Here is a 27,431-nt window from a genome sequence, read left to right as displayed (position 1 = left end):
GTGCATATGGCAGCAGAACATCACTGCCTGAGGCAAGAGAGGCAGAAAAAGAGGCACAAAGAATGAACTTTATACCTTGTGGGGAGCATGCTGATGGAAGAGTTTGAGACACTGGCTTCAGGGTTGTGGCACTGTGGTACAGCTGGCTAGTATAAAACCGGGAATAAGAACAGGGATCCCCAAGTCCTTCCAAGCTAATATTTGACATGACAAGCTTCAAGAACAAATGATGTCCTCTAGCTGTCCAGCATGGAGCATGCTGCCAGACAGGAATAGACTGTTAACATCTCATCCACTGGGACCTGCCAATTCCGCCTGATTAGAGTGAAGGCTGATGGATATTCCGTGGAATGAATGACAGTTCAGTAGGAAAGAACTGACTGAACAGTTGTATGTGACTTCACTCATCTGCTTGCAGCCTATCACTTATCATGATAGTATTCAGAAGTGTCCCTGGAAGGGTTCCCATACACTCCTTGATATGAAATCTTAAAATAAGTAATGAAGGTATTTCCATGCAGAATTACTGTTATTTTTATCTTTTACTGGCTCTTTAACACACAAACAGCTGCAAAGGTGCTAAATTTTGTGGTAAGACTGAAATAACAAAATGCATTTGGTTGGCAGTGGGAAGAAAACAGTGTCTTGCAGGTCATTATTAAAAGATATGACTATGGAAGTGAATGGAAGAACTAAATTACATTGCTGTGTAAATAGAGCTCACGTATTCTACATAGTCATGTAATGATGTATATACAATAAAGATGGCATGATTTTAGTGTAATATACTCAGCTAGAGATAATATGTGCTCATCTGGTTGAATTAGTGTAAGACCCCTGCTTGACTCCCCCCCGACCACTGTTGTTGCCAAAGTACATAGTGATTAATGTGCCCCTCAGCAAATGAGATCAGCTCTGTCTGACTGTATTAGTTCCTGCTCATTGGAGTAACTGAGCATCAATCACGTTCTAATCAGAGCTCACGTACATTGATTTTTTTTGTAAACAGCCTCACCATCAGGTTCTATCATAGCCCAGATTAACTCCTCAGTAATGACAAAAAATAATAAAGGATTACCTAAATAATAAATGTGCTTTAATTTTTAACAGCAATCCTGTCACTTCAGATTGTCATTGTAGCTTTAGAGTCTCCAAAGATAAAATTAACATGTTAAAAACTGTAGTTATTAGTTATGTAAATATGTGTATACATATATGTGCAGTATACTGTCACATACTGAAGCATCTTTTAAGAGTACCTTTTATATTAAGTATTGCTTACCCTTAGCAGTAGTCCTTTTAAGAAAATACACATACCAAGAGGATCAAATTGAGTGACCTTGCTGTCCAAATTTACTGTTCTTTAAGAGTTACCGGTAGCCAAATATAATCTAACACCCACAAAAAAATACCACCCTTGTAGTGTGTAGCAAAACAATACTTGTCATACACAGAAGCATGAAGCTCAGATGTTCCTCAAAAGATTAACATTGGTGCTGATATATTTGACTCTTAGAAAGAAACAACTAAATTAAAGAGAACCCTTATCTTTTGTCAAATGTTGCCAGCTACTCTACTCAACAGTTTCGTACAATCAAGAGCAGCGTATTGTGTTCAGTGATGGATTTGTTAATTGTGCACAACTAGTAATGCGTCAGTGTCTTGGCAATACAATAAATGAAGCCCTCACAATCTAATGTTCCCACTTAATAATTAGTCACTGCATTGATCTTTCTGGTCTGTCAAGTAGCAAGGAAAATATTACGCTCACTTTAAATCCTTATATTGAATAATACTTCTATTATTACCAGGCAACTATCCAGAGACAGGTCTTACAGCACTAATGAGGACAGGAGCACTTCATTTGACTACAAGAGACTGAGTCTGGGAACAAGTGACCATCCTCTACAATGCACTGGGAATTCCCATCAAGGATAAGGGAAGTGGTTTGAAAGGATGTGAAAATCCCTGAGTGTTGGGGGGTTCGGGGCTTCAAAGTTTCACAATATCTAAATGATTTGATTGTGCTGTTCTTCTGTGCCAGATTTAGGTGGGGAACAGCACTGTCCATATTTCCAATAAATGCTTCAATTTTGGTATTTCTAGTAAAATCAAATTCAAGCAGTAACCCTCTGCTAAAACACCCATTCATGCATGGGTTTGGGGGGTTCAGAGAAAAGTTAAACGTAAAACTTCTGAGGGCCATTCCCACTTCCTGACTATATCAAAGCCATTTCCACAACAACAGCTGGTGCCCAAGTTGCACTCATAGCAATCAGGGAAGTATTTTGCCCAGTGTGGTGTACCAAAGTCATTTAAAATGAGCAGCAGTTTGTATCACAGGGGATACTCAATGCTGAGCTAATCCTTGCCAGAAAACACACTAACCTGGCATGCAGACAACAGAGATCATTGAAAAATATAGTTTTAGTTGCATAATAAATGATACATGATAAAAGTTTATTTATTAGTAAATAAGAGAGAGGCAGAAGCACTTTTGAGAAGGACAGGTAGTGATGGGAGAAGAGGGAATGGCTTTAAGAGGAGAGTAGATTTAGATTAGATATTAGGAAGTTCTTTACTGTGAGGGTGGAGAGACACTGGCACAGGGTATCCAGAGGAGCTGTGGCTGTCACATCCCTGGCAGTGCTCAAGGCCAGGCTGGACGGGGCTTTAAGCAGCCTAGTCTAGTGGAAGGTGTCCTTGCCTGTGGCAGGGGGTTGGAACTGGATGAGCTTTAAGGTCCCTTCCAACCCAAACCAGTCTATGATTCCATAAACACAGAATCTCTCCATTGGGCAGGTGCAGGAACTGAGCAAAGGAAAGTAGCCCAAAGGGAAGATGCCCCTTACATAGGGTACAGCATTACACTTAGCCTGCATTTGTGGAACACAGGACTGGAAGAGACCTTGTTCTGAACTTCCAGGTTCAGACACTTACACTTTAAGCAATGTCTCATATAGTTGCTTTCACAAATTTCCTGAGCACCTTCATCAAAACAATTGTGCTGCTTACAACTCCACTACTCAGGAACAGAAAACTGCTCTACATGGTCACTGTCTGAATAGGTACAAACTACTTCTAATTTCAAGGCTATCATTACCTGTTCTGTAGCTATTTGCTGTTGTGTCATTCACATTTATTTTAGCTAGGTCCTCTTCCTCCCTACGTATACCTCCTTGATATACCTACTAGAAGGAAGTATAATCTTGCCTTCTCTTTTGCTAAGCTGATCAAAAACAAACTCCTACCCTCTCCTCTCTAAAGAGAGCAGCTGTCCATTATTTCCTCCACCTTGGAGATGAGGGACAAGAAATGTGTAACTGCAGTCCATAGGTCTTTGAATAAGACCCTAACATCATGTAGTTCTTTTTCTCTGCTGGATATCCCAGCCTTCCCCATTCAAGGATCATATCTGCCTTTTTCACAGCTGCCCCACACTCTGTTTCATAATCCTTGCCCAGTTCAGGGGGGCAGGCCTGCTACAGATACAATGAGATGAACTGGTTTTCCCTTTTCCAAATGAGATGCTAAGTGAGCTGAAGGCACAGTTCCAGGCCTTCAGCATGTGCCAAACCTTTGCCTCTTGGCTCGTAGCATTGCTGAGCCAGGAGTCACTGTGTACCATTTAAAATTGGCTCCTGTGCTCTCTTTCACATTCATTTTGTAGACTGTTAATCCCTTCCACAGTTACCTAGCATATGAACATCTCTGTGAGTTGGTTTCAACTGATAACATGAAGGTTTGTGTCTTCTTTTAACTAAAATCCTCACCCTGCATTATACTCTTGGATTTCTTCCATTTTTATTATCCCATTCCTCTTGGCTACTCAGTTTTTCCTCTACAATATTCCTACTCCCCAAAGTACTGCCATAATTTGCTAACATTACGGCATTACCACACTGCACCCTAGCTCGCAGTCTGACTTGCTGTGTCAATATTCCTCACTAAAATACTCGACAAGGTTCTATGCCCAAGATAAAAACAAGGAGCTCTCCTTCAGTGCACAGGGAAAGGGACTGCTCTGGTGGAGGTAGGTACCAGAAAAAAAACTGTCATTTGGCAGCAGTTTGCAGAGAACCAGTGGGTGCTTGTGGCTGCCTTTCCTTGCTCCTCATTTCCAGTAAATGAGCTGAATTTCTGAAGCAGCTCATGTGTAAATAGAGGATCACAGGAGCTTGCTCAGTGTGTTGGTGGGGCTGTGCAAGTTGACAGCATTCTTTTAACTTTTGCAGCCCACTTATGATTTTGGTGAAAACAGACAGAATTGAAAGGGTTCTTTCCCCCTAAGGCATGAACCAAGATAAACAACATATACACTACGTGTAACGAGGTCAGAGGTACAACCCCACCAATATCCAAACACCTTTTATCACCTGAACCTGTGAAGATGTAAACTGTTTAGTGTGAGGTGTCCCTGCCCATGGCAGGGGGGCTGGAACTAGATGATCTTAAGGTCCTTTCCAACCTTAACTATTCTATGATGTAGAAAATAAACACGTGTAACATTTCACTTTCTGATCACTCCCTACTACATGGGCACTCTTTTGGTAAATGAAGACAGTGATGGACATAAAGATGGATTACCTGTCTGATCCATTCCATGCACATTCAAACTTGTCAAAGATGCAGTCATTTTCATAGAGGGAACACAACTTGCTCCTAAGGTAATCATGGACCTGTTTCAAAGAAAACAGCTGCTGTTATTCTTGGAATAAAACTGAATATAAAGCTCCACAACCAGCCCCCCACACTCTGCTTTATCTCCCATGTTCACTTTCCAAATATGCTGCACAGATTGGTAGCCTTGCAGAACATGCTGTATTTAAACCCTAAAGAAGCTATCTGTACTTTTCCACAGTCCAATTAACCTGGTGCTACAGAATTATTGTTGCAGGAAGGCATGAAGCATACCTCCCTCAGCAGGCTGCAGACCACCCCTCTTCAACATATTTGCTTCCTGCTTGGGTGATTTTCTCAGTGTTAGCCTAATTCCCAAAGACATTTCACCAGCTGATACCCTGGATGTGCTAATTAATGTGCAAGGAATCGAATTTAAATAGTAACAAAAATGTCATATTCCAAGATAAGCGGAGTTTCACTTGAGGCAGAAAGAACTTGGCTTTCTTAAAAGAACCTGTATGTATGGTATTACATATATTTGGGTAAGGTATTTCAGAAGTCAAATACAGCAGGGTTGTAGTTGCACAGGCTGCAAAGTAGAACACTAATTTAGCCCAAGAATATCTCCTACTTGGCTGAGACTTAAAAACAACATTGTAAATTCTCACTTATATATATATATTTGAAAAGTAGGACTAAGCAGCAGATCTCTCCTCCTGGCCACACATCTCTGCTGAACAAGAGTTACCATAAAGAGACAGCTCTCATACAAACTGCTTCAATTGTTTGCTGAATTTGATTAGATTTTCCTTCTGGATGATTGGTTTCATTCCACAAGGAAATAACGAGTTAGAAAATCCCTGCCTAGATGAATTTACTAATGCACTTTCACTTCTGATGCTTTCTTCTAGCTGTTGTAGGAATTGTAAAACAAAGACCTGTGGATGGCCTCTCAGAGCACACATACCAGTTCCATAGCCCAGGGGCATAAATTAGCTCTGACATAGAGAGGTATTGGTTCTTGCAAGTCCAGGGAGACTGCTGCTGCCCATGGATGCTCAGCACCCTTCTCTGGCTTGAGGGCATAAACATTTCTTCTGGTAGCTTCTATCAGACCAGATGAGGAACAATGACCTTTTACTTATATTTTCTTTAACCCATTTTCAGTAGCCAAATTGCACAGTATCCTAGGAATATTTGCACTGTAAGGTTATTAAGGATTACAAATTTTAGTTATGGATCAATTTCCATTAATAGGTGAGTGAGCACCTACTTGTATATCAACAGATGTCTTATACAGCAATAACAGGCGAATGACAGATAATACATTGCACAATTAAATGCATTTACCCTCATGGTGAATAATAGGTCAGAACACTTCAAGCAGTGGTGCAGTTTCTTGCACCCTCTGTAATTAAATCCTTACATTTTATCTTTACTTCAAGCCTTTCTATGTTAGCAGTATAATTTCCTTTATCATCTTTGTGAGCTCCTTACCCTTGGAAGTAATAGAAAGGTTGGGTAAGGCAGAAGGAAGTAGTTGCATTTGCCGCACTGATTGTCATTTCTAGGTCTTCTTCTTGTTACCATTTTCAGCAGCCATCTGTCATGACCACTGTCACGTATACACCCTTTGCAAAGTGCGTCCAAATCCACAGCTTGGAGCTGTGCCTTTCTATCACTCTGTCAAAAAGCATTTTGCAGTTCCTCCTTCAGATTTCTTACTGATCTCTTCAAGGTCTCAGGTCCTTTTTGTTGACTGACTATCTGAAGACTTGCACTCCTGCCTTGGACAACCAGCTTCCTTTTCATGTGGACCCTAAGACTGCTGTATTTGAACACATTTAGACCCTCAGAGTGACTATAAGAAACTAAGTGGAATAAATAAATTCTCCCCTTGTTTACATGTTCATCTGCCACTACCAACTGAGGGTAAAATCAGATTTGCCTTGTCTGCTACATATAGTTCTTACCACATATGAATAGTACTTGAATGTAAACCAAATTCACTCCTAAGTGATTACAAAAGACATTCTCCGTTTCTTCACTCTCCTGTTTTAGGTCAGACCTTCATGAAATTATCTAGTAATTCTGTGCTCCAAACTGAGAGAGCAACACAACTACACTATTTCACTGGAACTGAATAGTCACAATCAGAAATTGCACTGGTGTGACACTTTAGTCCAAATCCCTATGCAACAGACCCTGCTAAAAGTGGATCAAGCCATTACCAGCTATGAACGCATTCACCTCTGGCTGCTGTTGGTATGGTTCTGCTGGGGTGATTGACCTGGCAGCATCAGAAGAGCTTCTCCTTCTCCTGCAGAGAAGGACTTGGGGTTGTTGGTCGATGAGAAAATGAACATGAGCTGGCTTCAGTGTGCGCTTGCAGCCCAGAAAGCCAACCGTATCCTGGACTGCATCAAAAGGAGCGTGACCAGCAGATCGAAGGAGGTGATCCTGCCCCTTTACTCTGCTCATGAGACCTCACCTGGAGTACTGTATGCAGTTCTGGTGTCCTCAACATAAAAAGGACATGGAATTGTTGGAACAAGTCCAGAGAAGGGCCACGAGAATGATCAGGAGACTGGAGCACCTCCCATATGAAGACAGGCTGAGAAAGTTGGGGCTGTTCAGCCTGGAGAAGAGAAGGCTGCGTGGAGACCTCAGAGCAGCCTTCCAGTATCTGAAGGGGGCCTATATGGATGCTGGAGAGGGAGTTTTCATTAGGGACTGTAGTGATAGGACAAGGGGTAATGGGTTAAAACCTAAACAGGGGAAGTTTAGATTGGTTATAAGGAGGAAATTCTTTCCTGTTAGGGTAGTGAGGCACTGGAATAGGTTGCCCAGGGAGGCTGTGAATGCTCCATCCCTGGCAGTGTTCAAGGCCAGGTTGGACGAGGCCTTGGGTGATATGGTTTAGAGGGAGGTTTCCCTGCCCATGGCAGGGGGGGTTGGAACTTGATGATCTTAAGGTCATTTCCAACCCTAACTATTCTATGATTCTATGAATCCTGTTAGGTAGGGCTGCCTTGCAACATTCAAGCACTGGCCATTCCACTGTATTGCTCTTTTAGTGCTGTCTGGTGCATCATACTTTGCCTTTCTGCTTTTATGTGAAGCAAAACCAGGAGAAAATCATGTTGGATCATTGTCAGCAGATACGTTTCAGCAAGGCTGCAACAGCTGCTCTATGCAATAGCATTCTTTTAGCCACAGCATTGATAAGCAAAAACATTTCCATGAGGAATTTTTTTTGCTGTTACTAAAATTGTAACTTGATAATGAAGCAGTACAGTTACAAACTTTGCTCTTCCTTACAACCCTGTGGGGATAGCTCCTGTTGTGACCCTCCTCATGAGTCTCACGGCTAGATAATATCTAAGTGGCTACCATGCAGTGGATAAAATGAGAAACTGAATCTTTTAATGAATATCTTTTACTCTTTTAATGATATACATGCTATCATGATCATGTGCATGCATAATGGTCCCTTTATCTGTTGCCTTTGGGTGATCTGCCACAACAAAGTTTTAGAGCGATTTCCAAGTTTATACATGAGATTTAAGTATGTGAGAGAGAAATATCAGTAAGACAAATTATTTAAAAGATTAATTTATAACCCTTTTGCTTAAGAACAGAATTCTCTACTCTCTGCAGCTGAAAACCATGAAAGGCTGCCCAGAGCAGCTGGACTGTTTGAATCCTATGGAGTCCTGTTCTATTGGCTTCCAAAGGCCGATGAGTTACAGATTCTTATTCAGCCCACTGTAACACTCAGCAATGCATCCGTGTAGCTTTTACATTCTCAACATGGAGAAATATAACTTTCTAATTGCCACCACTGTTGGATGTCAGACAGATTTAAAGGTGGCCAGCTTGTTTCACAGCTACCTACATGAGGAAATATAAGCAGACGTCGGTCAAGACAAACAGGTTGGCTTGAGCAGCTATTCCTCTCCAGGGATAAGATTGCATACTCCAATCACATACGTATAAAATAATATATTATCTAAGTTCCCCAAATCTGAGCTGTGATTCTGTTATATAAAACACAGTCTCACCCTTATCTTCCCACTCCATTTTCACAGCATATCAACATTTCTAACACATTTAGCATTACAAGTGCTGCCATTTTCAGAGGAAAACCAGTTCTGTAGTCTTAAAGGTATAGAGGCTCAGACTTTCCAATACTTACAGGAGATACACTGAAGAGTATCCACTGAAATGTAATGGGTGTACTAGATAACACTTGGGCCCACTTTGTCTACTGAACACTAGCTGATAAATATCCCCAACATCATTGATGTAAAATTTCAGTTGTTTTGACAAGACATGCTACCAAACTCTCATTACATGTTATTTTAAATCAATCTTAGCTATAATCATTGTGAACTTCCGTACCACAGATGCCGTTATATAGACAGAGAAAACAAGGGATCATTCCAGCGTTGTCACAGGACTATGTCTTAGTAAGCCCTACGAGCCAGATGAATGATGTTTTTCCTGCTTTGCATACTTTTCTGTAGGTAGATTAACATTTTTTCTCATTGTGCTTTCATAGCAAGCAGTTTCTGTGTCACAGATATATTTTCCTTCTTCAAAGCAGAGTTAAAAAATGTAAGCACAGCCTTATATTGCCAAACAGAACAGATGTCAGAGTACAAGCTCAGTGCTGGCTGGAGCCACTGGCATTTTGTCTGGATAATATCACAATGAATTCAGGCAACCAGATGTGTCTGTCTGGCATTCAGGAACTGCTGTGTCAGTGGTGATGTCAGGGCTGAACACTGATTGCTTCTAGAATTACGCACAAGGGAGAAATGCATAGATGAAGTTTTTAAATGAAGTTCTGAAATGACAAAGGGGTAAACTCTCAGCAGTCCCAGCGGGAGCTGAATGCTAAGAACACACAAAATCCTCTCCTCAGTTACTTTTAAATGTTAGTAGTGAAATATATCATTTTAAAACAGATGCCAAAGTGAAGAGACGATTTGCCTTATTAGAAGCATCATTACCTTCATGAACCCAATCCACAGTGAGTGCTAGTCTGGCTCTCCAGGCCATACACTTCCTTACTAATGCTGAAATTACCCTTTTCCAACTACAGTGATGCCACTGTGAGGACTTTAACCACAGCTCTCTTAGCTATTGCTTCTCAGACCAAGCAATGAGAAGTTTAGGAAAGCATTCCTAAACATCCCAGGAAAATACTGTGTTTTTAAACAGTGACCTGCTTTTATATTGTTGCATTTCAAGATGTAGGAGATACCTACCTGGTATGTTTCTACGGGCTTCGTTTCCATGTTCAGATCCCAAACTTTGACAGTGAGGTAATCTCTCGTTAGCATGTATCTACCACTATGACTGAATTTGACATCTGACACTGAAGAGATTATTTCTGAAAAGAATGATCTGTTACTGGGATCTTCTGGTTCTTCATAAACTGTTGAAAAAAAGAAGCAAGAGAGAAATTAGAATTCTATCAGAAATTGCTTTGTGTACAACCGAACTGTGTATTTCCTCTGAAACATGTAGTTCAATGTACCAAGGGACATGATACAGAATGACCTATATTCCATACAGATACAGATATTTATTCTTTATATAAAAATACAAACTGTAAGCTTTAAGTATTATAATTAACCTTATAGCTAGGGGTTCAAAGCATCACTTTGGGAAGTGGTTTAAATACAGCAGTTAGTTGACTACAGCAGTTCACCTATGGTCATCCTTTATGGGGTTCACACGTCCTCTTCCCTGTCTTAACCAAAATTCAGGTGTCCCTGTCACACGAAAGGTGTACATGTGCTCTCACAATAGGGTTGGCATCCCCAGCCTGCCCTGGTTCCAGAGCCAGCTGGCCAGTCTGCAGGCTGCTCACCGGTCATGTCTCAAGACATCTGAGACTAAACACAACAATTTTGAAAAGCAATTGCAAACTGCTATTACCTCTTCCTGAGAGGTGAGCAGAAAATAGACAGTGATTTGATTTACCATGTGGACACATGGACTGCTTAGTTGATGTGCAATTGCTGACAGTTCTGGAAATAACTAACCTCACTGTACATGCTGGTTAGCTGTTCTGTGCACTGCATGACTCAACAAGGATCACGAAATATTGCATACAGTATTTCCATATGGGGAAATCCAGCTCCTGCAGCTAGGAGATGGTCATTCCTGCTCACCTGTACACATTGATACTGGATGACTTACACTGAATTGGAGGAACTTGAAACAACTGATACTAGTGGGCTCTGATTCATGTGTTACAGGTCCGCCAAGGTCTCTCCAGGGTCTTCCATTTTGGTCTTCCCCAAAATGCCTGCAGTAACTCTAACCCTGCCTACAGGGTCCCTACAGCAAGTCTGTTGTTTTTCTGCAAGTATCTACAGCCATGTGATCCAAATGGTCTCTAAGGTGAGCTTTCTGCTGAAGTCAGGCTTTCAGGATGTTTCAATTCTCACCAAAATCAGTGGGGTTTTGGCAGCTATGCCTAGAATATTCGTTGAAAATTGGCTATTTGGAGTGTCATTTTCAAGTCTCAAAAGCAGGTGAAGAAAAGCCATGTGATGAGATGTGAAAACATGCTGAAAGTAGAACGACTTCTTACTGTCAGTCAAAACAAAGGTTCTTTTGTAGTCCAATGGAACATTTCTCTCTCACCTAATTTATCTATGACTATGATTCAGGCTGTTGAAAGCAACAAGGTTACGGTTTCCATCAGGTGAAATAATGTTCTGCTGAAAGTTAGGGGTGAGCATGTGGGCGAAATATGTGGGGTAATGCAAAAAATGATGGGCAATTTTCTTTGGGGGTGGGCAGTGGAACGCAGCCAGGTGTGCACATGAGAACGAGGTCTATATTTGAACATGTACCACACATCAACATGGTAAAGAACTACTTCAAAAAGGGGGAAAAAACTTCTTTTCAGACAGGCTGTAAATGAACAACTTTAAATAGCTCTCTAAAAATTTGCCTAGACATTGTGCAAAGCAGGTATTTTGTAATTATCCTGTCAGGTTTTCAATAGAAGCCTGATGAGCACAAAGCAATTATCATTTCTCATACCTCTTCCCTTTAATCTGTCCAAATTCTGTACTTGGCTGGCAGGAATTTAATCCTCCTAATTATGATGTGAAGTTGCTATTAAAACCAGGAAAGAAAAAAATAACCAACTACACACTAACTGAACTACACCTTCATTTACAGCTGAGATATATTTTCTTGGCTCTGTGTGTCTCATCCAAATGATTAGGAGTAGTATTTGTACCAGGATACTCTATATTTTATTAATTTATGAGATTAAGCCATTTAATCCTTTATCTGCACTGTTTATTGCTTTCCTATTCTTACCACAGTAAGTATTAGAAAGACTTAGATTAATTAATTGCAGAAACTAATGCAGGCATGAAAGCTTTGTATCATTACAGAAAGAAAGATAGTAGTAGAAATTTTAGTAGCAGCAATTCTTTGCAGGTAGTTCCTATAGTCAGCATAACCAAGCCAAGAAAATTGTTACAGGAAATTAAGCAGCAGCTCCCAATGTTACAGAGAAAGCTTAGCAAGCAGCAGCAGATGCCTGAGCAACCAGAACAAGGCACTGGCCTCAGTAAACGAGACACAGTGTTCTTGGGTCTTGGCTATTTCTGGTTTAGAATTGATGTAAGGTTATGCATACGCTGCAAAAAAGCATAATCTTCATTCAATTTGGCTACTGCAAGTTGAGTAATTGGAGACAGAACAGCAGTGACAGCCACATGACTTGGACTTCAGTTCAGGCAAGCAATTTAAATTCAATCCTGGCTTCCTCAAGCTGATAGAAGAAAACATAGTGCTTGCCTCCTGTTTCCAAAGCCAGGCTTACCAGCCTGCACTGCAAACACACTTTTTGTTCACTGCAGTTTAGACTTACCTTTTGGAAGCTGCTTTTATTCCAGGGGCAATCTGCATCCAGAACACCAACCTTCAAATCTAGCATACTTTTCTGTACTTAAATAAATCTTGTTAGACCAGGACTCGGAATCAGAATTTTACTGAGATTTGATTACAAGTTCTATTATAATCTTTGAATAACTTTATTAACTTCTTAATAACTAACTTTGGCCATGAAAAGGGGTATTTAACTTTCATTAATATTGTTCTTGATGACCTTCACTGTGCTAATTATATGAAAGATGCTAAGCTACCTGCCTAGTTGCAAACTAATGAACATAGGAAGCACAGATGGCGTGGTGTGCTGAGCTTTAACATGACACTGCTCAGACTTAAATATGACCCTCATGACAGGACTGTGGAACAGAGAAATATCATGGGGATTATGGACGGCAGCTGAGCATATCTCTGAGTAAAGCCAGTGTTGGAGTGCAGCCTCCAAGGAAGGCACCAGTCCTGCCCCTTACTCCACTGACATGGGTAAGCTGGGAAGTCTGCTTAGGCCTCTCATTAAGCTTATGTTGCACTCTGGGTGCTGCCATTGCAACTTCCTATTTATTTTGATATGGGACTGACTCCACAAACTTGAAAGCTGTACGTTTTGGACAAGACATATCCAATTATAAAAACCCAAAGAACAAACTAATCTTCAATTCTCAACAAGAACCAATGGCTGACAAAAATTACTGGTAATACATGTGAATGTAACTTTTTTTACACAACTTGGTTTTTAAGTTTTAAATTAATTGCAAAAAAAGTGATACTTTGAAATCCCACTGTAAAGGCCTGAAGAGAGACCAGGTAGTCACTGATAGTATCTTCCCCTTCAGCTTCACCAGCTACCTTTCACTGCAGTACAATATTCCATTTTCCCCTAATACGTAACTGGGAAAGAGAGATATCAAACTACCATACAACAACAGCCAAAAATAACTCAGCCTCAGAAAACACAAAACCCCATGTTCTTATAAAAGGTTTTTCTCTTTCTTTGTCCCATTTCCAAAGATGCACATTTTTGATGGAGTCATTGCTATGCTTCAGACTTCAGCACCACTGAAAATTCATCTGTAGTTTGCTGAGCAGAGCTTTAATCACTGCAAGGTTGTCCTGGGTTCAGCAGTAGCAGTCATTTTTCTCCTTCTTGGTAGCTGGTGCAGTGCTGTGTTTTGACTTTCGGGCTGGGAACAGAGCTGGTAAAAATGATGTTTTGGTCTGGCCAAGGACTTTGTGAGTCTCATGCTCTGCCAGGGAGGAGGGGAAGCCGGGAGGAAGCAGAGACAGGACACCTGACCCAAACTGACCAAAGAGGTATTCCATACCACAGCACGTCATGCCCAGGATGTAACGGAGGGTTACCCAGAAGGGCTAGGTGGACTGCAGAGTTGGAGGAGGTGTCGGTTGGTGCTTGGTCAGGCTGGGGGGGGGCGAGTTATCGGTCACCTGGTGATGAGGTGTTGTATTCTCTTCCCTTGTTATTTCCTTTATCATTATTATTATTGGTGGTAGCAGTAGTGATTTGTGTTATACTTTAGTTACTAAACTGTTCTTATCTCAACCCATGGGAGTTGCATTCTTTTCGGTTCTCCTCTCCGTCCCTCCAGGAGTAGGTGGAGGGCAAGAAGGGGGGGAGCGGGTGAACGAGCTCTCTGTCTGGGTTTAAACCACGACAAGGGTATAAATTCTGGCATATGTGAACTTTAAAAAATAATAATGCTAAAAATGGCTCATATGGTGGGTGCAGTGTCACGGTCTAATGTGGCATACAAAACTGTATTCCTCCCAAAAGCCATTGCAACAAGAAGTATACATAATTCTCTACATTATGCTATAGGTCCCCAGTTAATGCCTTGGATGATTTTTTGACATTCCTTCCACCTCCTCCTTTTCCTCTTATTTACAACTTTTGCCTGGATCAAATAAACATACTAGCACTCAGAACACTGCTACAAGGCAGATGGTTCCAATATACAAATAGGAATAATGTTTTTAAACACACAAAGAAGAATGACCTATTTAAAGGGAAACCAATAACAGTATCTGAGACAATACAGGGCAGGGTTTAGAAAAGCTATCTATCTAATGTAATGAAAGTTTATCTGGAGCTACTTTTTATTTTCAAGCTGAATTTGATGGGATAAAAGAAATGTTAACTGTATTCAGTTAAACAAACCTTTCATTGCTTTTAAAAGAGAGGAACATAGAGTATAAGCTTTGGCAAACTTGTTATCATGGCTTGAGCACTTGATGATAACTGCGTTTACTGTGATATGCCAGTAAACAAAACAAAGAGAAAGATAAAACTAGGAAGGGAGAAGACCTTCAATGATAAAGCTATGTACTCCTTAAGGCATAAAGATATGAACCTTGAAAATTTCTGTTACTGCCAACAAACAGCAGAACTCTGGATAAAAACAACTTTTTGCTATTACAAAGCCAAATATATTTAAAAAGAAAAGCAAAGAGAATCATGCTGACATATACTGTAGATTATGCAATTATCTGAGGGTAAACAAAAACAGAAGCAGGGAAAATTTGGAAGATGAAAGCTTATGAGCTCCACAGATTTGGTGAGAAATTCACAGGATAAAATTATAAGCAGCTATAAAAAGTCCTTCCCTATAGCAGAAAAACAACGCTATATTCTTTCTTCTTATGAACAAATAAGAACTACTGAAGCTTTTTTCCTAGAGGATACTGTTTGCAGTTTGTATTCCATCCCGAAAACTTCTGGGGTTTAGAGCATTTAAGCATTGTTACTTAGATTGAAGTTCTTGTAAAACCTGCACCATGAAATAACTCTCTGTCCTCCTCCAAAGACAGTCTGTAGTTAGGCTGAATTTAGGACTTATTACAGATAACCTCTGGGTTACACAGGTACACACACAACAGTTGTAATTCAACTGGACCTGGAAATACTGGACCAAGTAATCTCTCAGTGGCCTATAAGTGCCATAAACATAGAAAACAGATGCAGTCTCAAACCAAACAATTCATCATCTAAATTAAGTCTCTCTTCCATTTCAAATCCCACATGAAAATGGCTGTAGTACCTGATTAAAATGTACTGGAAAATGGTACTTTGAAATGTATGGAATTTTACCCATCTTTACAGACTAACCACAGCAACATGCAAAACGAACAAGAACAAATATGCTCTCCTGATAGCCGATAAATACTTTTAAAACTTTCTTTTGTTTTCTGGGATCCATGGTTATACTAATTAAATGTTTCTTACAAACATGATCCTAAGCTAAAAATCTTATGAACGTTTTCATTATACTCTAATGTGTTTAGATGACAAATTAGCACCACTCCCCAGGACAGCTGTGATTTGCTGTACCACATATATTTCATAAAGTTTAGTATAAAAACCCCATAAGCTAAATTCATTGAATTTATTTTAAAATACAACCACATCCATTTATTTTAAGTTGATGACACACACTTCAACACAGAAAGCATTAATTTTTCTATGTAATTTCATGCAAGATATGCTCACATCTTTAGCTATGTGTTGTTTTGGTCTTATCTCTAGTGTGTTAGAGGTCTCAAGACAACAAAAAAAGAGGGTAATGGCAATGACCAGAAGTATCAAGTTACTTCCATGCAGTGAATGACTAAATAGACTGGGACTCCTCACCGTAGGAAAGACTGAGGGGTTTGTAATTAAGAGTGGCATGGAATGGATGAATAGGGAACGACAGTTCACTTTGTACACTGTCTCTTCCAATCAACAAGTAGGGGTCACCAAGTGAAGGTAGGAAAGGGTAAGTACAGAGCAGATACCTTCACAGTGCACCTAATTAAGCTACTAAAGACTTTACTGAAAGATACTGTGAATGGTAAAAATCATATACAGGTTTAAAAGTAACTGCACAATTTTAAGGAGAACAAAACAAAAAACAACCCTCAAACCCAAACATCCATTTGAGTATTGTTAACTGCAGTAAGTTCACTTCCACTGAAGTCCCCAGTTTCCAACTGCAAAGTGCAGTCAAACATTTGCCGTTGATGTCTCTCTTGCCCCATCAGAGCCAGAACACTGGGCTAGAAGCACCTCTGGTCTACACAGGTATAGTAATTATTTTGCATTGTTAATAAAAAAAAGAAGATATCACACAAAAGACTACCTGAGCAGATTCTAAGTGAATCAAAGCCAACTGCAAAGCTCCTTTTTAAATTCACAGTCTCTTTATACCTTTTAAAGCTTCATGGTTTATGATAACAGTTTGATTTACCAATATTACTTACTCAGTATTTCACTACCTCTGAATGATTTATTGTTTGGCATTAAGGCAATCCACTCATATATTCACCTCCTTCAGAAATCCTCTTTCAAAATCAGGATGTTCTTCAAATATGACAATCTTGCCTTCATGGTCTACTCTGTTTAATATGGTTATATACACACGTGGGAATTTTTTAGTCCACCTTCATAAGCAATCTAAAATACAGTTTTTTATAACACATTATTTTATACTTCAGTATAAATATCTAACCACAATCACTTAGCTTTTTACATCAGCATAGTCTGTGGTTGCTGACCATGTTTTAAACTGAAAAAGCAGAATGTTTTTATATTTCAGTTTTCCATTTGTTTTTATATAATTCAGGTTTTGGCCACTTAGACGCCATTTTCCTCCTCTGAGTGAAAGCAAGTTTCTGAAGCTACCTCCACATGACAAGGCTGAAATTCCACCTCCTATATAGCATTCCTTTATCCAGTGACCCAAGATTAAAACCAGGCTTCTCATCAATACCTCTGGAGGGTATGGCTTTTAAAAGTGAGGCCTCAAATCAATAGCTAAGAATCTGTTTTGCCATCTGCAGCGCGTTACTGCAGCTTGTCACAAACCACAAGGGATGGTGCATTAGGGCTGGAAGGCACAGCCAGATCAATAGCTGAAGATCACTGGGGGGGAGCTTCACTACAGAGTACCTTATATTAATGTAACTTTACCAGTGAGTTTGTTAATAGAGAGAGATTGTGCTAAAGAGAGCAAGGAAGTGATAAAAATGCAAAGCTAATCTAGAAGATCAAGCCTCTTTAAACCTCAGTCTCACAAAGACTTATGTGCGTGTTTAATGCCACGTGTTGTGAGCAATCCTATGGAGTTAATGGAACATAAAAGTACTACTCCTCTAAAGCCAAATTCGTGCGTAAGTCTTTCCGATCTCCATATACGAGGTTAGTGACAACTGCGGGTTTTTCCCTCTATGAAATAGGATTTTGAAAGAATAATGTTGGCTTTATGAGATGCTGAAAAACAGTATTTGTCACTATTAAAATATTAAGCAAACAAGACAGGAATTTTAACAGACTGAATAATTAAAGCAATCTTACAGCAATTATTTCTGTGTGGTTGGTGGAGAGGGGTTAATGAAACACCTCTTCAATCATAATCATTTACCATTGCTTCAGGCTTTTCTTTTTCCTTTTACTATTTGATAGCTAGAAGTAGGTAAATCAGGGTGGCTTTTTTCTTCCTCTGATTTAATTTTAACATATCTTGCACAACTGGAGGAAATATTATATAGACATGATTGCATTTCTGTAGAAACACTCTGAATTTTCATTAGTCATGTTTTAAATGTCTTTATTCATCCAAACGGAGCAGAATGGAAGCTTTGGAGCTTATGCTAAAGCCAATCTTATACCAAATTTCAATGGGATTCCTGCACAGGGGAGAATCCCTTCCAGGGTCTAGTTTAGTATGTGTGAAATTGTAGTAACAGATCTCTAGTGACAGTCATAATTACAAAATTATCAGGATACAGGCACATTTTTTCACTGGGGATATAAAATCAGCAATGAATATCTGCCTTTGTAATGCATACTTATAAAATAAATCCAGAATTAGGATAAGGAGAACAACCCTTTACTAAAGCACAGTGAAAAATCATTACAGAGGCTCAGATAAGTTTCACTCCTGTCACATGAAACCTTGCAGATTTTGCCTGAAGTGGACATCACTTTGACAGTGGCCTCTCAATGCACAAAGGGAGAACAGTGGCTGTCTCCCTCTCAGATGATAACCTGACATGAGACCAGATGCACAAATAAAAAGCGTATTTTGGATGTAAGGCTCACATGGAAGAAAAACAAGATGTCTCTTTCCCAGAGACAATAAGCATCATTCATTTGGAAAGGCCAATATCAATTAGCAAATCCAGCAGGGATATTCTGTCACAGGCTTTTTTTGTGCATCTGGTTGTTCTCTGCTGCAAATGAAAGATAATCCATATTCAGTCAGAGGTCTGAAAGCTGCCTTGTCTCTGAAATCCCAACCTCCTTTAAATGACTGGTAAATATAATTAATATAATTTTTAAAATTCAAAATGTTCCAAAGCCATTATCCTTGATTTCTGTTTTGGCTGCTGCCACAGTTCTGAATTCTTAAGTTTAAAATCAAAGGTAATCTCAAAAAAAACCAACCCCAAACCATTGGATAACCAAATTGAGTTACACAGCAGACTGACAGGACAGGGGCATTTATCCTTGGAGAAGGCTGGTATTTCTTTTATGCCTGGATTTCAAATGCCAATGTGGAAAATGAGAGTCCCTCAAGGAAAAAAAGACACCACCACCATCTTTGGGTCACAAACTAAACCTCAAATTCACTTTTCATTGCTCTGAAGACCATTTTATGCTTATAAGATATTAATTATCCATCCCATGGTATTGGGAAGGCACCAGCTGAGATGCTTTGTCCCTTTCAGTAAGTGTCCAGAAAAGGTGGCTGTTAGGATTGAGTGTCACCTACAAATGCTTCTTTGGTCAAAGGGAGGGGGGCTCTAAATGGCTCTTGTTACAGATCCAGATGTCAGAAGCTTGTGAAGTCTGTATGGAAGATGGAAAGCATGAACTAATGGTGACATGGCTCAACCGCACTATGTAATCTCAAAGTCCATATTTTAAAGACAACCACAGCACACAGCAATCAGCTTGAAACTACTTCTTCCTTGGAGTATTTTTTGTAAATTTTTCACATGGGTAATGGATAATTAGAAATATGGGTTTAATCTACAAATACATATTAAGAAATGAACATGCAAAAACCCTTAAAGCAACATAACAGCATTTGAATAGATTACAACTTCTGAAGCATGCAAGGACTTTAAGATCTTAACGCTATTACACAGACTATCAATAGTAGTTATATTCAAGTGACTTAAATTTCCATGTTGCGTAACTGTGCAGTTTCTGTTTATCACTAAAGACTGAATTTAGTAATTCTGATGAACTACTGGAAAAGCTCTTCCTTTATTTCTGGCACGCCAAGCTCAGCTTTTCTTAGCTGACTGCTGTGTTAGATGATTTGCTGTAATAGCTGTATGTATGCATTTAGTTTGCAAGCTGTTTGAAAGAATATTATCTTCATGTACATTTATAAAGAGCTCTGAATATAATATTAGCAAGAAAAGATCAAAATCAAATTAGCAAGTATTTGTTGCATTTCATACTGCTGTCAGTATTTTTTAGGACACTTTTACTACAACAGAATCTTTGTCCTTGTCTTCCTTGCCACCCAAATCTCTTGCATGACAATTTATAGAATTTGGGGTGGGGTGTAGTTCTTTTATGTTTTGGATGTTCCCAGCTAACTGCTCTAACAATGATACTTCATGCAGCTGCTAGCTTCCCTTGTTTCACTGCTGTCATAGATTTCCCATACACTGCCTTCTTTCTACACCACATTGCCATGCATGTTGCCTGAATTAACACCTCAAATGTGACTTGGTAGTTTTGCCACATACACTTATTAAGAAGAAAGCTTCCATATTATTTAAATTCATTCCCTATTTCTTGCTGCTTGAGTGAGGCTTTCATATCTGTTTTAAATCTTTACCTACAACCCTATGGACTGCAACAACACCTTCTTCTTTATTCCTATCCCTGTAATACCCTAAATAAGCAGGGGTATTAATCTCTTCTTTGCCACCTTTCCAGAATATTTTGATGGAATTCTCTCCCACTACTTGTGAAGTCTGATAATAACATGGAACCATATTATGTATATATCTCCCCAATGGTTATAGATTGGGCTTTCCTAGATATCCATTTGTAATGGCCACATATGTTTTGCTCCTGATTGCTCTCCCAGCATTGCATGATCTATTAAAGAGGTGTTATAAGAAACAGTTCCAGGTAGTCTATTAGAAAAACAACACATTTTATCACACCTTATCAGTATCTCAATGACCATTTAAAGCTCAGCTGTTGATATTCTTTCAATGCCTTATGTATAAATGTTGTGGTCTGAGATTATTTTTCTAAAGTACAGAGGTCTCCATTACATCTCATCACACAAATTGGCAGCTTGCTAATAAATCTCAGCATAGGCACGAAGAATGAGAAGATATGGAAGAAGTCTCTTGTCTCTTCCATGTCAGAGCCATGAAAGATTTGTAAAGGGAAACCTTGTAGTATTGTGGTTACTAATGTTGAACAGAGAGATTTTGCCACTGAGCTTAGCAAACCAGAAATCTTCAAGAACAGCATAATTTATTAACATCCTGTGCCAGTGGCTTACACTACAGATATTAGTATGTAATTTATTTATACAGTATGGCACAGTAATTATTCATGGCAATCTCTAGTCTTGTACAGATAGCCCTTTCCCCAAAAGCTGCAATTGCGTTTAGCCCAGCTATGGGAGATAGGGATAACAAAGGGGCTGAAAAAGGAATCAATCCAGAAGTTCAAAAACATATGCTTAGCATCCACATATTTTTAACAAGTTTTACATTGGCTCTTTTATCCCTAAAAATATGTATATCCATTACAATTTCAGAACAGTATCTGAAACTCAGATACCGTTACCAAGTGCAAGGTCCTACACCTGGATTGGAGCAATCCCAGGCACAGCTATAGGTTGGGCAGAGAAGCGATTCAGAGCAGCCCTGCAGAGAAGGACTTGGGGTTGCTGGTCGATGAGAAAATGAACATGAGCCAACAGTGTGTGCTCACAGCCCAGAAAGCCAACTGTATCCTGGGCTGCATCAAAAGGAGCATGATCAGCGGGTCGAAGGAGGTGATCCTGCCCCTTTACTCTGCTCTCGTGAGACCTCACCTGGAGTATTGTGTGCAGTTCTGGTGTCCTCAATATAAAAAGGACATGGAACTGTTGGAACAAGTCCACAGGAGGCCACGAGGATGATCAGGGGACTGGAGCACCTCCCATATGAAAATAGGCTGAGAAAGTTGGGGCTGTTCAGCCTGGAGAAGAGAAGGCTGCATGGAGACCTCAGAGCAGCCTTCCAGTATCTGAAGGGAGCCTATAGGGATGCTGGGGAGGGACACTTCATTAGGGACTGTAGTGATAGGACAAGGGGTAATGGGTTAAAACCTAAACAGGGGAAGTTTAGATTGGTTATAAGGAGGAAATTCTTTCCTGTTAGGGTGATGAGGCACTGGAATAGGTTGCCCAGGGAGGCTCTGAATGCTCCATCCCTGGCAGTGTTCAAGGCCAGGTTGGATGAGGCCTTGGGTGATATGGTTTAGAGCGAGGTGTCCCTGCCCATGGCAGGGGGGTTGGAACTTGATGATCTTAAGGTCCTTTCTAACCCTAAGTATTCTATGATTCTAATTCTATGATTCTAGCATAGTGATATTTGAATGAATTAAAAAAGTAGAGATGCATAGCAGAACATGAGGGTTTACAGTGTCTATAGTCATGGCTGTTTTGCTTGAGAAGTGAAGTCAATGATGAAGAAAGGTTGAAAGGTGAGCTGAGCTAGGAGAGCAGGATACTCATCATGCATATGTACCATGTGTAAAGCAACTGTAAAGAGAAATCAGATGTACAGAGAAGGTACAGAAAGAGAATTAAGAAAATATTTGATTTTGTGGACTGTTTTTCATGATATGAGAGGCTGAAGGAGCTGGGTCTCTTCAGCTTGGAGGAGACTGAGGGGTGACCTCATCAGTGTTTACAAATATGGAACAGGTGGGTGTCAGGATGATTGAGGTAGGCTTTCTTCAGTGATATCCAGCGATAGGACAAGGGGCAATGGGTGTAAACTGGAGCATAGAAGGTTCCACGTTAACATCAGGAAGAACTTCTTTACTGTGAGAGTGACAAAGCACTGGAACAGGTTGCCCAGGAGTCTCCCACATTGGAGATATTCAAAGCCCGCCTGGACAAGTTCCTGTGTGATGTACTCTAGGTTATCCTGCTCTTGCAGGGGGGTTGGACCAGGTGATCTCTTGAAGTCCCTTCCAACCCTTGGGATTCTGTGATTCTGTGATATGTCATTTTTAGGTGGCTATGGGCTTTATATAATTAGTTTTGCTTGCCTCTGAGTACTATAATCAAACCACTCCAATCAGCAGTACATGGGCCTATTTTAATGCTCTGGAAGTTCTACTATTGCTGTATCAATTTTGTATTGCACGCATTCAGCTTCCCCATGAGCTTCACTTGAATTCAGTGCAGCAATGCTACATTAAATGTCTATTTTCTAACTCATAGGTCTGGAAAATGGGGTTTAATCAATGACCATTAGACCTTGCACTCCCTTCTGGATAAAAGTCTTTTCTTCATCCAGGGTTACTGTATAATTTTAGTAAGTTATGATTGGCATTTGACACCGAATTACAGGGGCATGGAGGCCTTATTAGAAGGAAAATATTGGAAGTATTATGGAACAAAACAATTAAGTGGACAACCTCACAGCAATGTACCAGACTGTGTCATGGTTGCATTTCACTTTGAATTTCCCCTACAAGTACAAGGGGATACAGCTAACAAAAACTTAGGAGATTGTCCTTAAAGGTTATTTTCTATAATTAGAGACCACATCCTAAGAGGTGGAACATGTGCACTTCTTGCAGCCAAAATGCCTAGTCATAGGCTCTTCACTACATTTACTTCAGTTCAAAAAACACCTTCTGTGCTAAATCTGTGCACCACTTATGTCTCACTTAAATATTCAAATGTTTTCTTCCTCCCTTCTGCCTCTACTACTAAGAACCGCCTACCTCAAAAGGTTCAAGGAGGAATCAAATGACATAAAACCTCTTATGTGCCTCTGGCACAAAGAGAATTTCTCCTGAATTTCCTTCCCAATGTTTCAACATTGCAAAAGAAACTGAAGATACAATGGAAGTGTTCTGGAAGTGCCAGTCCTGAAGGTAGCTCAAGCAGAGCAACCACAGTTCATTCGTTGGATTCTCAGCTCCTCATAGGAACCAGCCACACCACAAAATGCCATTGTCTGATGATTTTCATTCTCAGAAGATCAGGAATAAATCGGTTGCTTGCAGAAGGCAAAGTGCCGAGGAAGAACCATATTCTGTCTCACCTAGACTACAAAAAGCTGATAGCAAGATGCATTTTTTCTTCATCCTTTACTTTGAGAACAAAGGCAGCCTCACATTTTAACTTTTTGCTTCCTTGTTCTTATGTAGGTCTCAGGCATGAACTGTCATGAATTGGTGACTCTGTCACATATAGGGAATGATGAGCTAAATTTTTAGAAAGGACCCTGACATTTTTAAACCCTGACAATGTTTTCAATATTTTGAAGGCAGTTTGAGTGACAAAATTTACTTGATGCATATTCAGAACAGTAGTTTTGTATTCAAAACAGTATGCTCATCTACTTAAATACTCCTCCCCCATGCATATTTCATTTGTTAGAAATCATTTCTCTTTTGATGGAGTGTTGTGGGTTCTTTGCTGATCCCTGCAATAAGAACCACCATGCAGACCAGTCACAGACATGACTGTTATCAAGTTCATAGGTATCTGTATGGATAACAGCAGTTTCTTCCTTTTGCTGTTTTCAACTGTGCCTGCAACTGAGAAGTTAATACACTGGGGTATGCAAACAGCTACATGCTGTCAGTGAATAGTAAGACTTTAATGACACCTGGGACACATGAAGCAAGGACTTACGCTTGGAATGTTTGTCACAGAGAGCCGATGCCCTCATGTCACAGAGTCTCAGGGATCCTTTGCTGCTGCTGTAGACAAAGAGATTGCAGTGATGGGGATGGAACTCAGAGGCTGTAATCACTTCCGTCAGGTCCTCCATATTGGCTGGCTTTATATCTACAATGTCTGAATGGAAGTTTTATTAAGGAAAATGCAGTTTGCAGGTAAACCACTCTTAGTAAATGACTCTTACTGCCTTCTTGAAGGAAGCATGTAAATGTCCATACATTTAACACTTTTAGATAAATATACACTCTTTTTTTTTTTTGGCAGTAGGGTGTTTTTAATTTTCCATACCTGTCCCATTTACACCAAACTCAAAGAGCCACTACTCAGCAATGGCTTTGCAGCACATACCATTACTACGTCAACATTTGTCCATGCTGTGCAAAGACATCAAAGAAACAGTATTCCAGGGGATATGGAACTCACCTTCGTTAAAACTAAGAGAGCAGATAGCTATATCTCCTGTAGCTGCTATTGAAATCACTGCTCTATCCCAGGTAATACTGATGGGTAGGGAACAATGTACAGCTCAGATCTGCTCCCTCCAGTAAAGGCTCACTGGCTTCTATGATCATGCACCTGGAGCTAAAAAATACACATAGCTTAAGTTAAAAGCCTCAAACAATAAGTATACTTTTTTTTGCAAAGGCAAATATGGTAAATTCAGAAGCCACCAGAAACACACACATATACTGATACAATTTCCTTTCTAAAACAAATGTGCACAGTATTGCTTCTGCTATTTGAATACTTGCAAAAGAAGTATCTGAAATGGTATTCCTGGGTTTTTATGGAAAGAATGCTCACTACTGAAATCAGTCTGAATTTCTGTGACAGAGAATTGTACACCTGAATATATAAGTGAAAATGCCCAGAAGAAAATACATCAAAAATCTAGTTTCCTAAGCACAAACTTGTTAGTTGGATGACCAAATATCATCTGCATCAAGTGTAGCAGACAAAATGCCCATCCAACACTTACATATCCACTCACACATATTGCCTGCCTTAAGATTAAAAAACAGAACCCTATCAGTACATATTTGGAGGGGAAGGGCAGCCTGTGGAAGATTTCTTATAAGGAAAAGATGAGAGAGTCCCATGAGAGACTCTAAGAAAGCAGAAGATGCAGAAGAATGAAGTGAAAGGATATATATGTGAAGCAGTACATTTAAATAAGATTGAAGATTTTCATACGGCCCTCAGCAATGCACTGTAGATAAGCCATCCAAATGTTAACAAATCCTTCGAACAAGGAGAAGAGTAACGTTATCCTATTTTACTGATGAGGCTGTGCGAGAGGCAATAAAGGATTTGCATAAGATCACATGGGAAATGCATGACAGAACAAACCCAGATCTACCGAGCCCCTGTTCAGTGCCCCAAACACAAATCGTCTCAGTGCCTGGATTCCCCAAACACAAAATTTAAATCATCTGACATTCAAAATTTAAACATCTCAGAGGGTAAGATAAATGAGAAAATCTGTTTTACTGATGGCAAGAGAAATCACGTATCATGATATTAAGCCTGTTTCTGTTCCCACTGTGCCCACTTCCCAAATGGAAGATCTTTGATTGATTTCTGTGGGAACAGGGTACAGTCTGTCATCCTATACTTTGATCTTTCCCCCAAATGCAGATCTGGGACACTACATTGATAATTAAACATAATACAGAAGATTCAGAGATAATTATCTTGATGCATTTGCATAGACAAATACATCACACTGATTTTATTCTTTTGCATATACCAAGTGGTTTAAAAAAAAAAAATCAGCAAAACTATTAATACCTTGTGACATTTAATAACAACTGGGAATAAATTAATGTTGCGTTCCAACTGCACTCCCTCTTACGTGCACTATCACATTTGCATCCATCTCCAAGAGCCCATCATGAATAATATTAGTGAGTGAATGTTAAGATGTAGCAACACTGACTTACCCCTTTTATAAAGCATCGCTAAATACTCTTGAAAATCAACAGGAAAATACAACCTTTATCCAGTTATTTGTATTTGGTGAAACTGTCTCAAGACAGTTCTACTTTAAGTAAAAGCAATCTCCTTCAAGTGACTGAACTGCTTTCAGGAGTTCAGAGAAATTACAGTAACTCAATACAAGAATTTCACCTCTCAGCAGAGATGAATAATTGCTGAGTGATGAGAAAGATATAAAATATAAATAGAGTATGTGAAACAGTCATGGTAAGTACCATTTTTCTGGATGCTGAAGACAATATTGATGAATTTCCCCTCATTGCATGAAATAAATAACCCTATGCTAAATAATGAAATTAAATATTCCATTCTCCTGCCAGAAAAGCAGAAAGTACTTGAAAGAGACTGCAGTTCCAGATGTGATCTGAATCTCCACTGAGAAAGAACCTCATTGCCTACTGAGGATCACAGGGAAAATGCACCACAGGCAATTCCTCATTTCCTTAGATTTAGAAAAATTAAAACAATAACATTTGTATTGAAGTAAACAATCAAGGGAATAGAGAGTTGCCGAAGAGACTTACCCCAAATGCATTTGTAATAATAGATGGAAAAGCAGCCTTTGCTTTGACAGCTACAGAACCCAATGTATCAAAAGAAGAGCGTGTCACACAAAAGAACATTTTCCTCCTCTCATGATTTTTGCCATCTATTTGAAAACAATCAAGTACAGCTTGACATGTGATGTGTGGGAACTGTATTTAAACTAGCATGACATGGTAAGGGCAAGCATCTCCCATGAGACATTTTGCATTTCTATTTTTCCATCTTCCCTTTGTGTCTTTTCCTTCCTTTTAAGCATAACATTGTGTGAAAATATTAAAAAAAATTGGAGCAGACAGTGTGCTTCAGAAACAGGCCCTTTGGTGAACTTAAAAAGCTCAAAGAAGAGGGAATCTGGCAGAAACTGATTAAATGAAAATT

General features: G+C 39.6%; 1 protein-coding gene across 6 annotated transcripts in view; it reads right to left on the bottom strand.

The window, feature by feature from the left end:
* The window catches only part of PPP2R2C (protein phosphatase 2 regulatory subunit Bgamma), a 206,844-nt gene that overhangs the window by 8,892 nt on the left and 170,521 nt on the right, over positions 1-27,431 (bottom strand). For all 6 annotated transcript variants that reach the window (XM_061379903.1, XM_061379904.1, XM_061379905.1 and 3 more), the window contains 3 exons: positions 24,462-24,626; positions 9,900-10,069; positions 4,588-4,679 (listed from right to left, as the gene is read on the bottom strand). In XM_061379903.1, the coding sequence (XP_061235887.1) occupies positions 4,588-4,679; positions 9,900-10,069; positions 24,462-24,626 (427 nt within the window). The remainder of the gene's footprint in view (positions 1-4,587; positions 4,680-9,899; positions 10,070-24,461; positions 24,627-27,431) is intronic.

The sequence above is a fragment of the Neopsephotus bourkii genome, unplaced genomic scaffold (genome assembly GCF_033783945.1).
Source record: "Neopsephotus bourkii isolate Nb327-2 ecotype Australia unplaced genomic scaffold, CSIRO-AGI_Nbou_v1 NB_1780, whole genome shotgun sequence".
Classification (NCBI taxonomy): Eukaryota; Metazoa; Chordata; class Aves; order Psittaciformes; family Psittacidae; genus Neopsephotus; species Neopsephotus bourkii.
Note: the sequence above shows the minus strand (reverse complement) of the source record. Positions and strands in the feature narration are given on the sequence as shown.